Below are 15,928 nucleotides of genomic sequence, written 5' to 3'. Positions count from 1 at the left end.
CAGTCACCGGGTCCCGCAGAAGAGCGATGCGGCCGCCGGCCAATGACGCGGCCGGACTGGCGGGGGTGCCGCCCCCTGGCCGCTCTCCTCCTCACGATTGGCTGCCCTGTGCAGAGGGAGCCACGCGTCCGGGTTTTTAGGGGCTTTGTCCTCCGCTCTGCGCAGCTGTGAATCATCTTCGAAGCGGGCAGGTCACGGGTGTTCCGCCTGTTCTCCGCCTGAAGCGGAGGGGATGGCAAAGAAGCAGTACGCCGAGGGGGGGCGTTGCGGAAATGCTCAGCTGAGGGCAGTAAGCGGGCGTTTGCCAGGGTCATCGTCCTTATCTCTAACTCCTTTGGACTCCGTTCCCTCCCACCCGTCGCGCTTTGTAGAGACATCGAGGCTCGGAATGGGAAAAAGTCAGCTAGAAAGTTACCGGCTCTTGCTCCTGCGTAGTTTACCCGCCACCAAAAGTCCTGTTTGGCCAGAGGCTCTTTTAAAGTTGTAAAGGAAAATATAAAAATGAGTTATTCCCCTCCGCTCAGTGGGTGAAGGACCCAGCTGTTGCCCCTGTGAGTTTGCAGGTTTGGCACCCTGGCCTCGCTCAGTGGGTTGCAGCTCTTACGTTGTCCGCTAGCTCTGGCGTAGGTCTCAGAGGCCCCTGGGATCCAGCGTTGCCGTGGCTGTGGCAGAGGCTGCAGCTGCAGCTCTGGTTAGAACCCCAACTCGGGGAACTTTCACATGCCACAGGTGCGGCAGTGAAAAGAAAACCATATGCATGAAATGTAATTACAGTCCTCATTTAAAACCCTCCGTGACTTTCCTTGACGTTCATAGATAATATCAAACTTCTCCCTATGCCCTCAAAACCCTGACTGCTGGGGGCCCCAGCCCCTTACTTCTCACCTCGGATCTTGCCCTCCCTTGTTCCTCTCCATCCTCCTGGCCTCCTTTTCTTGCCAAGCTTGTTCTCTTTCTGGACTGAACGCTAGTCAGTACGTGGTTTCTACTCGGCTTTCCTGTCTCAGCCTAAACGCCCGCCCACCCTTGGCTTAGCTGCGGCCCAGCCCCTCACTTCCTGGCATATCCTCTTAACTCTGCCCACACCGGGCACCCTGATACTGGGTATGTGTAAATTTGTATGTTTTGCGTCGTGTTTTGCCACGGAGGTCCCACCGATGAGAGGATGGATGGGGCGAGAGCGGATCTTTGAAGGAAGCCGAATGGTTAACTCCTCTCCCTCCCTTTCGGGTGGACTCGCTACTGTCTTTAAGGATCACCTTTCTTACCCCGAGGGGAGCCTCAGGTTTCTGCCACCCGCCTGCTTCAGAGCTTTCAAAAGTCTCAGGTCGAAACACCGGGGTTCTCCTCCCAATGCTGCCCTCACCGCGGGGACGAGTCCATCTCACGCAATGGTCGCGCCTCTCCAAGGGTCGTAAAAGGCTCCACACCCAGCGTTCTGGCGGGGTCAATAAAACAATCTGTGTGTGAAAGCACTTGGTCCACTCCCTGTGAGCTGCAAAACAAGCAGAGTGACAACAGTGGACAATTTCTGGATATTTATTTCTGGATGCAGAAAGCTATACATTTGTTGTCTTATGTAAGCCCCACAGCAGCTTTTGAGGTGATGCTATATTTATGACTCTTTTTTTTTTTTTTGTCTTTTTGCCATTTCTTGGGCCGTACCCACGGCATACGGAGGTTCCCAGGCTAGGGGTCGAATCGAAACTGTAGCTGCCAGCCTACACCACAGCCACAGCAACGTGGGATCCTTAACCCACTGATCAAGGCCAGGGATCGAACCCACAACCTCATGGTTCCTAGTCGGATCCGTTAACCACTGCGCCACGACGGGAACTCCCTTTATGATTCTCCCTTCCTTAGTGAGGACATGAGACTCAGAGATGCGAGGTGACTTATCCAAGGTCCCACAGCTAGGAAATGACAATAGTGGAGTTCCCGTCGTGGTGCAGCAGAAGTGAATCCGACTAGTACCCGTGAGGACACAGGTTCCGTCCCTGGCCTCCCTCAGTGGGTTAAGGATCAGCGTTGCCATGACCTGTGGCGTACCAGCACGTATCTGGCATTGCTGTGGCTGTGGTATAGGCCAGCAGATGCAGCTCCGACTCAATGCCTAGCCTGAACACCTCCGTATACCTAGGGTGCGGCCCTAAAAAGAAAAAAAAAAGAGAGAGAGACTAGTTTAACTTACTAATGGCTACCATTCTCTCTCTCTTATTCCGTAGTTCCACTCTACGCCGCAGGGGAGGGAACTGAGGCTTGGACTATCGTTACTCAGCAAGGCCGCCCCTGAGACACGTCGTGGATGCCGAGGGGACCGAGGTGGGTTTTCCTCCTGGTGGCTGTCGGATGCCAACGGCCTTCAGGTTCGCCGTTGGCGTCTCTGTCCCTCCCAGTTCAGCATCCGGGCTGCTATTTAATGTGTGATCCCCGTCTTCTCACATACGCATCCTCAGGGCGCCCAGGGAGCTGGGCTTCGTGGGCCACTCCTACCTTATCTTCGTCATGCCCAGTTCTCTGCAGCAGGCAGCTGAGGTGGGAAGCAGGTAACCAGATCCCTGCTGGTGGGACGCTGGCTAAATGAGAAGCTGCCTTTCCTCAGCAGCAGCATGGCAGCAGCCCAGCCAGCCAGACCCCGGAGCCCCGCAGCCCTCCCAGCCAAGCCTGGGCGTCTTCCCTCCTGTCGGGTGCAGGGTTCACGGCGGTGACTGGCGGACGGAGGGTCCCTACTGTAGCCATTGCTCTGTTCCAACCTGCTCGCCAAAGAGTAGCTGATGGTTGCTAACTGGGGATGTCTTGGACCAGCTTAGAAACCACTTCAGGATCACACTTCCTCAGCCGCTCCTGAGCACACGCTCTTCCCATGAAGGACAGGGCGCTTCCTATGAGATGCCGCTACTGAACTGACTGGTTCTGATTTGCTGGGTGGGGGGGTTAGGATCCGCGCAGCAGGTTTAGGATCCCGTGTTGTCACTGCTAGAACTGCTTTACTTTTTTTTCCACTGTGCCTGCAGCAGGTGGAAGTTCCTGGGCCAAGGACTGAGCCTGTGCCACCGCAGCGACCCAAGCCACCACAGTGACAACATGGGATCCTAAACCCACCGCACTGCAAGGGAACTCCACTTTTTTTATTTTTTATTTTTTTATTTTTTGCTTTTTATTTATGTATGTATTTTTAGGGCTGCACCTGCAGCATATGGAAGTTCCCAGGCTAGGGGTCCAATTGGAGCTACAGCCGCCAGCAGAGAAAGAACACCCAGCAAATCCGGACCACTGCAGGCGTTCTTTCTCTGCCCGTGCCGCCCCCCGTCCCTGGAAAGGGTGGCCCTTCTGGATCGCGCGTCCCAGGCTGCCGTGTGGCAGAACAGGTGGTAACCGTTCTCAGACCCATGAAGAAACCCCATCTTCCTTTGGCCTCTGAGGGAACTTACTGACTTGTCCCAGAGGGGAAAGAATGGAGGGCCAGTATTCAGGGGAGAGCGACCTCTGAGAGCCTCGGCTAAGGGCTGGGCTTCGCAAGGTCTTTGAGTGGCAAGGACCGGGGCCTCTCCCCACCCTGGACGGGGCGGGGGGTTCCCACACGGGCGGCCCTGGAGCTACAGCGAGAACCCCAGAACGGGGCCAAGACCAGAACGGTGTCAGAGGCCACGCCAGCTTGGCTGAGGGGCACAGTGTGGTGGCAGGAGGGACCAAATAAAGGTCAGAGGGCGTTTCTCCAGCTGGGCTGGGTCAGACCAACAGGCCTTCTCGTGACCCTGGGCTGGGCCGCTGGTCACAGTAGTTACTGGGCTGGATGTCCTGGCAGCACTGTGGGCTGGGGGCTTGGAGCGTGTAAACTTTGATTTGGCAAAAGGAGAGAAACGTGACTCCTACACCTGGGGTGAAGCCACGCCAGTCACCCTTGCTCCAGTATTTAGGCACAGAAAGTGGTCTGTTACTCGATGCTTCCTGGCGGTCAGAAGCCCCAGGCTCCAGGATGGTTTTCTGGGCTGAGAGCTAGTGCTGTAGGAAATGGCCGTTCAGAGTGGAACACGATCTCTTCGCTAAAATATTGACTTTCCTGTTATTTCTTTACTTAAACGCTTCTACTTTTCAAGAGCCAGGACAACGTCTTAAAAGATTAGATGTTGAAGTTGGTTTTTTTGTTTGTTTTTTGTCTTTTGGCCTTGCCTGTGGCATGTGGAAGTTCCTGGGCCAGGACTGAACCCAAGCCAAAACAACAACCCAAGACACAGCAGTGACAACGCCAGGTCCCTAACCCACTGTGTCATCGGGGAACTCTCTGGTCAAGTTTTTTCATTAAGAGGGAGTTCCCCTTGCGGCTCAGTGGGTTAAGAATACGAAGTAGTATCCATGAAGATGAGGGTTCGATCCCTGGCCTCGACAAAACAACATGCTACTAAACAACCAATGGATCACTGATCCCTGGCCTCACTCCGTAGGTTAAGGATCCAGCGTTGCTGCCAGCTGCTGACAGATGTGGCTCAGATCCCACATTGCTGTGGCTGTGGTGGGGGCTGGGAGCTTCAGCTCCGATTTGACCTCTAGCCAGGGAACTTCCATATGACACATGTGTGGCCCTAAAAAAAATAGAAGAAGAAGATAAGAGGCGTGCCCTCTGTGGCAGAGTGGGTCAAGAATCCAACTGTGGAGTTCCCGTCATGGCTCAGTAAAAACAAACCCGACTGGTGTCCACGAGGACATGGGGTCAATCCCTGGCCTCGTTTGGCAGATTAAGGGTTAAGGATCCAGCACTGCTGTGAGCTGTGGTGTAAGTCACAGACGTGGCTGGGATCCCTTATTGCTGTGACTGTGGTGTAGACCGACAGCTGCAGCTCTGATTGAACCCCTAGCCTGGGAACCTCCATATGCCACAGGTGTGGCCCTAAAATTTAAAAATGTATAATAAAATAAAAAAGTATCCAGCAGTTTGGGTTGCTGCGGAGGCCAGGGTTCAATCCCCAGCCGGGCACAGTGGGATCCAACTCTAAGTTCTGTGACATTTGCTGCAACTGAGGCATAGACGACAGCTGCTGCTCTGTCGCAGTTCCTGGCCTGGGTATGCTCTTGCATACACTGCGAGAGCAGCAGAAGGAGGAGGAGAAGGAAATAAGCCAGGGTGTCAAGCCTTAACCACACCAGTGTCCATCAAGCACAGCGAAAGAAATCAGAAACAGCCTCAATAACCAACAGTTAGAAATACGTTAAATAAATTACAGTACAGCCACCCCGGGGACGCCTATGGGGCCGTCCCAACTGTGGTCACGGCAGACGGAACATCCCAGAAAGAGGTTTACAGATACTGTTAACAACGAAAATACGTATTGTACAACCATAGTTTTGTTTTTAAAACGTTATTTCTGTGGTTGGGAAAAGAGGATGCATATCGAAACGTTTCTCTGGTTGGTCACTGTTCTGTTCCTTTTGTTTATACCTGTATTTCCTCAACTTTTTACAACACAAAGATAGATTACTCTATAAAAAGAAAGATAATAACAGTAGGAAAAGAGTTGTATCTGCATTACTTCTGCTTTCTACAAACTATCCTTGCCTCACTCACAGCTTATCTTATCGCTATTAACGACCGTGTTTTTGAGAATGGACCACCAACCAGGTGTATATACCGCCTCTGAGCTGCACAAGATCTCTGTTAACTGTGTCATTATTATCCACTATTCGCAAATGAGGAGATCGGAGACCAGAGATGTAAACATTAGCCCAGCATAAAAGTCGGGGCTGCAGGAGGAGGAGTCACACTCAGCTTACTCGGGTGGTAAGGCCCAAGTGCCTCCCCCTGCCGGTGTCCTTCCGCTCGCTGCTGTGGTTACATGGTGTGTGTTTAGACCTCATTTGACCCGACGTCGCAGGGTTCCCCAAGCTAATCAGATGCCCTTCGGAACCCAAGCTTTAGAAAAAGGACACAAAGTTGAAATATACCTAAAGAGCAACGTTTACATGTGGCGCCTCTACCACCCCAGTTAGAATCCACAAAGTAGGACAGAGAAATTCCACAGATGAGCCACCTTCTAGAGACAGACGCCGTAGGAAACCCAAGGAGCTGAATTAAGTCACTGAGTCAACAGGTGGCTGGACAGTTAGGAACTGACATCCGCTATAGGTCAAGGGTGAGAACACACGACAGAGGGAGAGAGCCAAGGGCAGGTACGAAATGAGGGTGGGACCTGACAAAACGAGGCTGGAGGCCGGCCCAGCAGCTCTGAGGGCGGCCGGTGGGGCCATCGAAAGGCTCCCCTTCTGTGGCTTCACCCAAGACTTGGGGTTTGCGAAGCCGGAGGGGAAAGTCCTTTGAGCGGGATGTGGGGGCTAAATCAACAGCATGACATGTCCCGAAGGGGGACGCTCCGTGCCGATGACGTGCAAATTTCTCAGGCTGGCAGCCTGTTTCTCACCCAACAGGAGCCTGCCCTGCCCCTCGCTTCTATGCCCGCTGCCTCCCCCCGATCCCTCGATCCCCCATCCTGACCAGTTCCTCATGCCTCTGGGAAAATGGCAACTGCTGCCTTCCTGGCTGATGAGCCCCGGAGCCGCCTCCTACGTCTTCTTTCTGTATCCACTTGGCCTCGCTCACAGCCTGTGGAAGTTCCCGGGCCAGGGATCGAACCTGTGCCACGGCAGTGACTACGCCTGATCCTTCACCTGCTGCACCACAAGGGAACTCCTGTCTTCCTGTTTAAATGCCGATGTTTGAATCCTCTTTGCCTTGTCCTGGGCTTACCTACTTTCAGTGACAGCAACGGCACCCATCTTTAAGGTAATCCGGTAACTACTAATGATTGAATGAGGACTAGGAAACTGAACAGCGTGACACTGCTGTCCCTGCGAGACAGTAATAGTCACCTGGGGGCAATGTGCTATGCTTCAACTGAACACACGGGGTGCATATACATTATTGTTTACTCTCCACAGCAGCCGAGTCAAATAATTCAAGTTTTACAGAGAAGCAAGTGAGGCCAGGGATATGGAGTAATTTACAGAGAGAGCAGATGACGGGCCCAGGTCGAGTTCCTTCCCTCCACCTCGAGAGCACTACGGGGCTTCCTGCTCGTGAGGTCGTCCATCTCTGACCTGCTGGCTTGTCGGGCTCTCTGGACAAGCCGGCCCCCTCCAGCCCCGCCAGCCTTTCAGAGCTCCCTCCTAATCCGACAACGCCGGATCCCTCGCCCTTGTGTTGAACAGGACCGATGCGTGTTTGGGGGCCCGTGGCCGCCTCTCCCCGCCACAGTGGGATCTGCGGGAGCCACTGAGAGGCTAGCCAGCCCTTCCCACTCAGGTGAGTCCTGAATTTCAGGTGCTGTTCTTTCTGAGAAGGTACCTGGGAAGACACCTTTCCGCCAAGATCTTTCCTTCACCCGGTAGGTTCCTCGCTGTCCTATTTCTTCTCTTTACGCTCCCTCTTGACCTGCAAACTCAGTCTGAAACTCACCTGTGGACCCAGCAGTGCCACACCTGGTATAAACCCAAGAGAAGTGAAAACACATGTCCACACACAGACTTGTGGCCGCAACAGCCAAAGAAGGAACCCAACCCAAGTGGTCATCAGTTAAGAAAAGGGTGAATAAAATGCGACCTGTCTCTGCAGGAGACCATTATTCAAGCGTGGAAAGGAATGACGGAATGCCACCTGCAGCAACACGGATGAACTTTGAACGCATTATGCAAAGTGAAGGTAGCCAGAGACAAAGGCCGCAGGTGTATAATTCCTTTTATGTGAAATCTCCGCAATGGCAAATTCACAGGGAGAGGAAGTAGATCCGTGGTCCCCAGGGGTGAGAAAACAGACAAGCAGCAGCTCCACGTAACCCAAAGACTAAACACCACTCAAGTCTACACTTTCAAAAGGTGACTTTTACGTGGTGTGAATTATGTCACATTGAAAACGTCTTGTAAAGTCACCTGTGATTTGAGTCACTGGGCTTTTCACAGCTCTTCGGTTTTCCCCTCTGTGAAACGTGGATCTAGGACTAGAGATCCTGCTAAAGAAGTAGATCCAGCCCTTCCTCTGCGGGATCCTTTGGCAACGCGGGAAGTCGGGATGGGAGAGGCTGGTCCTTTCTGGTCCTTCCTGCCTCGCTCTGAGCCCATCTGCAGTCGTGGAACCTGGAGCGCAAGAGAGATGTTTATTCCATTCTCTTGTTTTGTTCTTGGGAAAATCAACAAAGCCTTGGGAGAGGAGAGTACGTTGTCAGGGTCATAGGATAAGTCCGGGCACTGAATCCTGTTTCCTTCCTTCAACGGGGCTGCCCAAGGCACCCTGTCCCACCCACCCGGGAAGCCCCTGCTGCCCAGGAAACAAGATGCAAAGCCTTCCACTGACACCTGAAGTCAGGCCCTTTGAGCAGGCAGGTTAGGGGTGACCTGTTGCAAATACTGGCTTATCTGTATCTACCCAACAGTTAGGACTGAAGTTTTGTCTGTTTGTTTTGAAACAGGTTTGACTTGCTCATTCTTGCGCATTGAAAGAGGAGGTGAAAGTAGGTCTCCTGAAAACGGTTGCTTACATTCCCAAACAGAGCTGAGCCTGCTGGGCAGACAATGGGGAAGGAGCTGGGCAGGGCTCTCTTTTCCAGATTCTTTTTTCTTTTTTTTGCCTTTTAGGGCCACACCCACAGCTTATGGAGGTTCCCCGGCTAGGGGTCCAATCAGAGCTGCAGCCGCCTACACCACAGCCACAACAATGCAGGATCTGAGCCACGACCTACACCACAGCAACGGCGGATCCTTAACCCACTGAGTGAGGCCGGGAATCAAACACGCGTCCTCATGGTTACTAGTCGGATTTGTTTCCGCTGAGCCACAACAGGAACTCCCCTTTTGGGAGATATTTAAAAGGGCAAGTTTTACTCCTGGACAAGAGTCCAGCGTGGCATCAAAGAATCCATGGAGGGAAAGGCATTTGACCCGGGGGTGAGGGACAGGCGGCAGGCCCAGCAAGAAGGAAGAGGCAGAAAGAGCCACAAAGAATGAAAAGCAGTAGGCTAGGGCTTCGAGTATGTGTAGAGAAATTTTGCAAAACAAAACCTGACTTGACCCCAGAGGACATTTGGGAATGTCTGAAGACATTTTGGTCGTCGCAGCTTGAGGGGAGGTGTGACTGTGTCCGGAGGAGAGGCCAGGATGCTGTGGCATCATTCAGTCTGCGTCTAAGGGGCGACGGTGTGAGCCCTGGTCCGAGCCCGGGAACCAGGGCAGCCAATGTCCCAGGGCACGAGGAGGTGGGGTCCAGCTCCAGCAGGAGGCCAGTCACCCTTCCTCCACCTCTGGCTTCCCTTCAGTCCCCCAGTGGGTTGCGGCGGACGCCCGCAGCGGTGGCGAGGGCAGACTTCATCACTCAGCCGACTCGCTTCTGTAAACACCATCAACAAAGCCAGAAGTGATGTTTTATCAGCCTTCTGGGCATCCCTTGGGCCCAGTCAAGGGGGCACATACAGTGAACCATCACAGACATAGTTTTAAAAAAAGCCCTGAGAACCAGGGTCCGGGAGGCAGCTCTGCAAAGCCTGGCACGTCAGCCCAGCAGGTGCCCGCCCTCACGTGGGGGGAAGACACGTCACAGACGAGGAAACAAAAGCAGGCAAAATATATTTTAACAGTAGTCGAGGAAATAAACAGGTGATATGACAGGCAGCAATCGGGGAGGGGGCTCTTGGGGCTCCTGCGATGAGACAACCAGGGGTGATGAGCCTGGGCTCAAACCCTGGGGCTCCGGAGCTGGGGAAGCGTGTTTCTGACCAAGGGATCGCATGGGTTACGTGGGCGTGTTTGGAAAAGTTGCCGCGAGCTTGGCTAGACCAGGGGGTCACGGGCGTACGCAGTGCTGAAAAGGCACAATCCCTCAGGAATTTATTACACTCTTTACAACAAAGGAGAGGATGTGCTTTCCAGTAACCTCCATGTACAAGTTCAAAGTGCCAGCCCCCGTCTCCGAGCCTGCATTCCACAGTGGTTATCACAGCACAGACACGCCAGGCTGTGGCAGACAGGGCCACAGTCACTACGGGCACTTCATCCAGAAGGACAGCGTTCGCCTCCTCCTGCCCTCGTAGGTTGGAGGCAACTCGAAGGAAGATCCTGGTACGGGAGCAGGTGGCGTCTGCATGGCTGTGTGCACGGCTGGCTGACAACCCAAGGAGCTGCAGGCTGCAGCCAGAAAACCCCCTGAAAGTGCCGAAACAAAGACCAGGGGATTGAAGGGAACCAGATGAGAGAGCTAAGCCTCTACCGAAAGGATGGAAACGAAAATGTTAACTAAAGGTTGCCTCTGAGTGGCAGCATGATGGGTGACTTCAAGGTCTTGGAGTATTTTCGACAGTAAACACGGATGTTGTAATAAAAGAGAGACCAAGCCGGCTGTTGTTTTTACGAAGTTCTTTGACTTCTGAAATCAGAGCCCCCCTGAAATCTGAAACTGAGAGAGGAGTTCCCGTTGTAGCTTAGCCGGTTAAGAATCTGACTAGTATGCATAAGGATGCGGGCTCGATCCTTGGCCTCGCTGCGTGAGTTAAGGATCCGGGGCTGCTGCGAGCTGCGGCGTGGGTCACAGATGCGGCTTGGCTCCCGTGTTGCTGTGGCTGTGGTGTATGTGGGCTGGCGCGGCAGCTCTGATTCAACCCCTAGCCTGGGAACGTCCACAGCCTGGGTGCAGCCTTTAAAAAAATAAAAATAAAATAAAACTGAGAGGGGCTGTGCTGTCGAGATTGTGAAATCGGGGCCCTTAAGTGCCAGCCCCACGGTGTCCACGACGGAAGCAGGCTGAGCGACGCGCTTGCGGAGTGAAGCCCTGCACTAGGGAGGCCCTGCGGAAGGGGCTTCGGAAGCCTGGGATGAGGGCCCAGGGAGGGGAGGGTGCGGGCAGTCCCTCTCTGCTCCGGGACCTGGAGGTGTTAGAGCGTCTGATGCTCCAAGAGAAGCCAAACGCATCCCTACACAGTAAGCGCAGGCGTCCACGTCGAGGGTCGAAGGTAAACTCGGTGCAGAGCGGAGCGCACCTGTCTGGAGGCCAGGATGCCCCGTGCTGTCCCTCGCAGCCTCCCTCCCAGACTTCCTTTTAGCTGAGCCCACCTCCTGCTCCGTGCAGAAACCTCTTCTGTTGGTGCACCAAGGCGAAAAGAGAACTCTCCCCTCCCCCATCCGGGGCCCAGAAGCATCTGGAACGCGCTGATCCTCATAATCCTTGTTCTGGAGAAATATTAATGATTTAATCTCCCGAGCACACTCCGTCCCCTCTGCAGCCATACTGCAGATTCACAGATAAGACCCAGAAGCCTAGGTTGGATCAGGACTCGGTTTTGCCACTGTCCCCCCAAAAGAGGCCAGCATCCGCCCCCCACGCAAGCAGGTGGCGGAATTGCCAGCCATGGGTGAAGTGACGGCGGAGGAAGTGGAGAAATTCCTGGACTCGAATGTCGGCTTTGCCAAACGGTACTTCAACCTCCGCTACCGGCCCAAGGTCATCTCAGAGCTCCTGGGGGCCAGGGAGGCAGCCGTGGACTTGAGCCACTACCACTCGCTGACCAGCGTGGAGGAGAGCGAGGTCATCTTCGACCTCCTGCGGGACTTTCAGGAGAACCTGCAGGCGGAGAAGTGCATCTTCAACGTCATGAAGAAGCTGAGCTTCCTCCTGCAGGCGGACCGCATGAGCCTGTTCATGCACAGGGCCCGGAACGGCACCGCCGAGCTGGCCACCCGGCTCTTCAACGTGCACAAGGACGCGGTCCTGGAGGACTGCCTGGTGGCGCCCGACTCGGAGATCGTGTTCCCGCTGGACATGGGAGTGGTGGGCCACGCTGCGCTTTCTAAAAAGATGATCAACGTCCCCGATGCACAGGAGGTAGCCTCTGCGCCGAGACGGGGTGGGGGGGGAGGCGCCCCTCAGTGGGGCTCTGGGGGTACGCAGGGCTACGCGGGGGATGGGGAGCTGTTGGGTACCAAGCTGCGCTGGTGACGGCTTGGCGCGTTTCTTTCCTTGTTCATGGATAACTTTATTTTGAAAGAAAAGTACTAAAACTAGTACAGGAGTTCCTGCCACGGTGCAACGGGATTGGTGGCATCTCAGTAGCACCAGGTTGCAGGTTCGATCCCCGGCCAGGCACAGTGGATCCGGCACTGCCGCAGCGGTGGCATTGTTCGCAACTGTGGTTCCCATCTGATCCCTGGCCCAGGGGCTCCCTATGCCGCAGGGCGGCCAAAAAGGAACAAGAATAATAGTAATAAATAGTTCAGAGAAGTGTACACCTTTCATCCAAATTTGCCACTTGTTCACGTCTCCGTTTTTTCTGACCCCGCTGGGAGACAAACGCAGACGCCATGCCCTTTAACCCCGGGGAGCTGCTGTGCATTTCCAGAACGAGGGCGCGTCTTCCGTACCCCAAGCATGGTGGTCCCATCGGGACGTGGGACACAGACACAACGCTGTCATGGCCCGAGCGGTCCGCACTCGGGTCCCGGAGTTGTCTCAGTGACGCCCTTCTAGCGCTGTCTCTTTAGTCTCCTCGGATCTGAAGCCGCTTCTCAATCTCTTTGTTTTCCGTGATGCTGGTGTTTTCGAAGGACGCAGGCCAGCTGTTGTGCGGAAGTGTCCTCCGCGAGGGCTTGTCTGATGTGTCTTCGTGGTCAGGCGATGCATTTCTGGCGGGAAGGTCGCAGAGGGGTTGCTCTGCTTTCCTTTGTGCCTTACACCAGGGGACACGCGACGGCCATCTGTCTCGTCAGGGAAAGGACTAATCCACCCCTTGGGCCAGCTCTTGGCTCTGTCTCTACGAGTCCAGGTGCCCGTGGCATCCGCCTGGCAGCGCTGGCAAGACTCTGATCACCTACAGTTAATCTCTTAGCTCATGTCTCCCCATAGAGACCCTGACCTCTGCCAGGGTCAGCGCCCACCCAGCCTGCAGGTCGGCTCACATCTCCTTGTCCCAAGGAGACCCTCCCAGGTGGCTCTGTTACCGTGTCCTTCCTAAACCTCTTCGCACAGCAAGGCCAGGCCGCCCGCCATGGACCCAGGGCCCAGCAGATGTGGGGCAGGAGGCCGATGCTCGTTAATCCCTTGGCCAAACAACCTGCCACAAGGTGATAACACGATAATCCCTTTAACACCTGCCTGTGACAGCAGGGCCCAAGCGGTCTCATGCGCAGCTGAGCCAGCCACACAGGAGCCTGTGTTCCATTTTCCCAAGACCCAGCCGGGAGCTTTGGCGACTGTGCCCTCACCCACCTCTGCCCTCATTGCAGACTCAGGGTCTTCAGAGGAGGAGGGGAAAGGAAGCACCTCCAGGGGCCGTGTGACCCGGGCTTATCTCGAGGCTGAGACGCCCGGAGTCAGGAGGTCTTGAGAAGGGCTTTTGCCCCAAGTCACCAAGGAGTCAGTCGTCCTGGACTCATCCCAGTCACAGACGCGGGACATCGCCTGGGGCCCTGCGTCAACCCGGGCTCCTTGGCGAGATGCGAAGCCCAGGCCTGGGCCTTGGCGGGACGTGGTTTTCTTGGAAGCACACTGGCTGCATCTCCTGGGGGCTCGCCTCCTCCTGGCTTGGGGGGGTCAGACTCAGCTCTGCCCTCGGGGCCCTCCCTGAGGACTTGTCCACATGGGGTGGGGTCTGTTCTCTCTCCAGCCTCTCTGGACCTTAACTGCAGCCAACACGGGGTCTCCCGCTTAGGACACAACCCCCCCACCCACCTCCCAGCGAATGAAGCTGAAACGCAGTGGGTTGAGCGGCTTGCTCAGCATCACACAGAGAGAAAGAGGCAGCGCTGCTCTGCTCTTCATCCCTCTCCTGGTCTGGGAAACCTAAGCCCCTGCCGGTTATGGGGTCTTTTCAAATCCGGTGGCAGAAGGTGCCGTGTGAGGCTGTGAGGTCGGATCTGGGTGTGAATCGAAATTCAGGCCTTTGCCAGGAACAAAGCCTTGCCAGGGGGTTCAGCCTGTCGGGGGGCTCACTTCCTAATTTATAAGCCAGAGGAGAGCTCCTTCTCTTGAGCGGCTCTGGGATGAAGTGAGAGAGCTTGCGCTCGCTCGCGCTCTCTCTCTCTCGCTCTCTCTCTCTCTCTCTCTCTCTCTCTCTCTCTCTCTCTCGTCTAGCCATGTTCTTGGCACTTTGTGGTGGCGCCTACGGGCCGCCCCTCCTGTTTTCATTCTCACTCTCTTGCTGTTAGGGATGTATTTATTCTAAGGGCCATTGCTGCACCAGGCGGGCCAGTGTGGGATTTGCAGAGGAATCCGGCCTTGCCCTCTGGAGCTTTCTGTTTAGGTTCTTTTTGGGGGGGAGAGGGGGAGCAGAGCTCAGAGGTGCTGAAAGCTTCTCTGGAGCCTGGTGTTGAGGGAGTGAGGGTTTAGAAGGATTCTAAAACCTCCCTGAGAGTTTGCTGGGCTCCTGTGCTAAGGGACAGCCTGTTTCCTGTTCGACCCCAGTGTTCCCTCTGGGGGTGTTGGCTGTGCTTCCTGGGAAGCCCTGGGGCCAGGTACCCCCCTCGCGGGTGCCTCAGGCCTGGAAGGAAGCCCGTCCGGCTCAGCCTGTGCCGCTCCTGGAGATGCCATGTTTCACTCGGGCCTCTGGCTGGAGGGTGGGCGGAGAAGAAGCAGGACCGCAGTGTGCACGGGGCCCTGAGTTATCCTGAACCGCGGAGAAGTGACCCTCTCAGGCTTCGGCACCTCGGAAACCTTGGAAATCGTTACCATCGCATTTTAAAAATGTGGCGCCAGGGAGTTCCTGTCACAGCTCAGAGGTAACGAAGCCAACTAGCGTCCGTGAGGACGCAGGCTCGATCCCTGGCCTCGCTCAGTGGGTTAAGGACCCGGCGTTGCTGTGAGCTGCGGGGTAGGTCGCAGACGCAGTCTGGATCCCCCGTGGCTGTGGCTGTGGTGGAGGCCGGCAGCTGTAGCTCCAATTCGATGCCTAGCCTGGGAACCTCCATGTGCCATGGGTGCGGCCCTAAAAAAAATTACGATGAAAATAAATACAAGAAATAAAAATGTGAAACCACGCATGGCACTTCCCAGGATTGTCACGTGGCTGCACACACCCTAGGAATTCCTATCGGCCCTTGGGGAGCCTTGGGGAGCCCTGTCGTTAGGGCTGCTGGACAAAGTAAGGGATGCTCGGGAAGGCGTGCATTTCAGAGAAACAAAGGAGAGGGTTTCAGCGCATGTTCTGCCCATTCATCAGCTTGGGCTCTGCTGGATCCGCCCTTGCGCCTCTTACTGTGAACATAAGACATCCCCCCGCACTAGCCGGCAGGAAACGCTGGAAAAATAAAGCTTTATTACTGTTCAGACCTGGAAGCCACAGAGCGCCCCTGGGGCCCCAGACTGAGGTCTCGGGAGCAGAGGCAGGAGCAGACGACTCGGCTCAGGGCTTTTCCTGGGGTCAAGGGTGGGGGCCTCGGGGTCACAGGCTCACTCAGCATTGCTGAATTTACAACATAAGAGCAGGAATTTAAATCATGGAAAGGCCAAACAAAACAGAATACAGGGAAAAAACAAAACAAAAACCCACTAAGTGGCCCAAGTGATCACTCATCAAAATCAACCAACATCTTCGGGCCGGGAGGAGTATCTGAGGCTGAGACAGAGACACTTCTTTGAAGTGGACGCCGGAGCCATCAAAGCTTAAGTCGTGCATTTACATTACAAAAATGAAAAGAAAAACAAACAAAACTACAAAAGCCTGTCTGGCTCAGGCGACCCTAGGCCACCTGCAATGTTTAGGACTGACTTATGGCAAAAAAATTATTTCTTTACCTGAAATTCACGTTCAACTAGTCGTGCTGTGTTTATCTGCCCGCGCTGACAGCCTCCTGGCCTCTCCGCATTTGACCCTGTCTCCTGGGGAAGCCCTCCGACAGGGGGCCGGTCGGTGGTCTCCAGCCCCAGAGCAGATCCTGGGACAGAGCCGGTACTCTCAGTGAGGGACTCTGA

General features: G+C 54.9%; 1 protein-coding gene across 1 annotated transcript in view; it reads left to right on the top strand.

The window, feature by feature from the left end:
- Positions 1-10,705: 10,705 nt before the first annotated feature.
- PDE6A (phosphodiesterase 6A) overlaps positions 10,706-15,928 on the top strand; it is a 59,825-nt gene continuing 54,602 nt past the window's right edge. The window contains exon 1 of the mRNA XM_047779033.1: positions 10,706-11,848. Coding sequence (XP_047634989.1) covers positions 11,375-11,848 — 474 coding nt within the window. The 5' untranslated portion in view covers positions 10,706-11,374. The remainder of the gene's footprint in view (positions 11,849-15,928) is intronic.

Source organism: Phacochoerus africanus, chromosome 4 (assembly GCF_016906955.1).
Source record: "Phacochoerus africanus isolate WHEZ1 chromosome 4, ROS_Pafr_v1, whole genome shotgun sequence".
In the NCBI taxonomy this organism is placed as follows: Eukaryota; Metazoa; Chordata; class Mammalia; order Artiodactyla; family Suidae; genus Phacochoerus; species Phacochoerus africanus.
The sequence above is the reverse complement of the archived record's forward strand: the minus strand, read 5'-3'. Positions and strand labels throughout refer to the sequence as shown.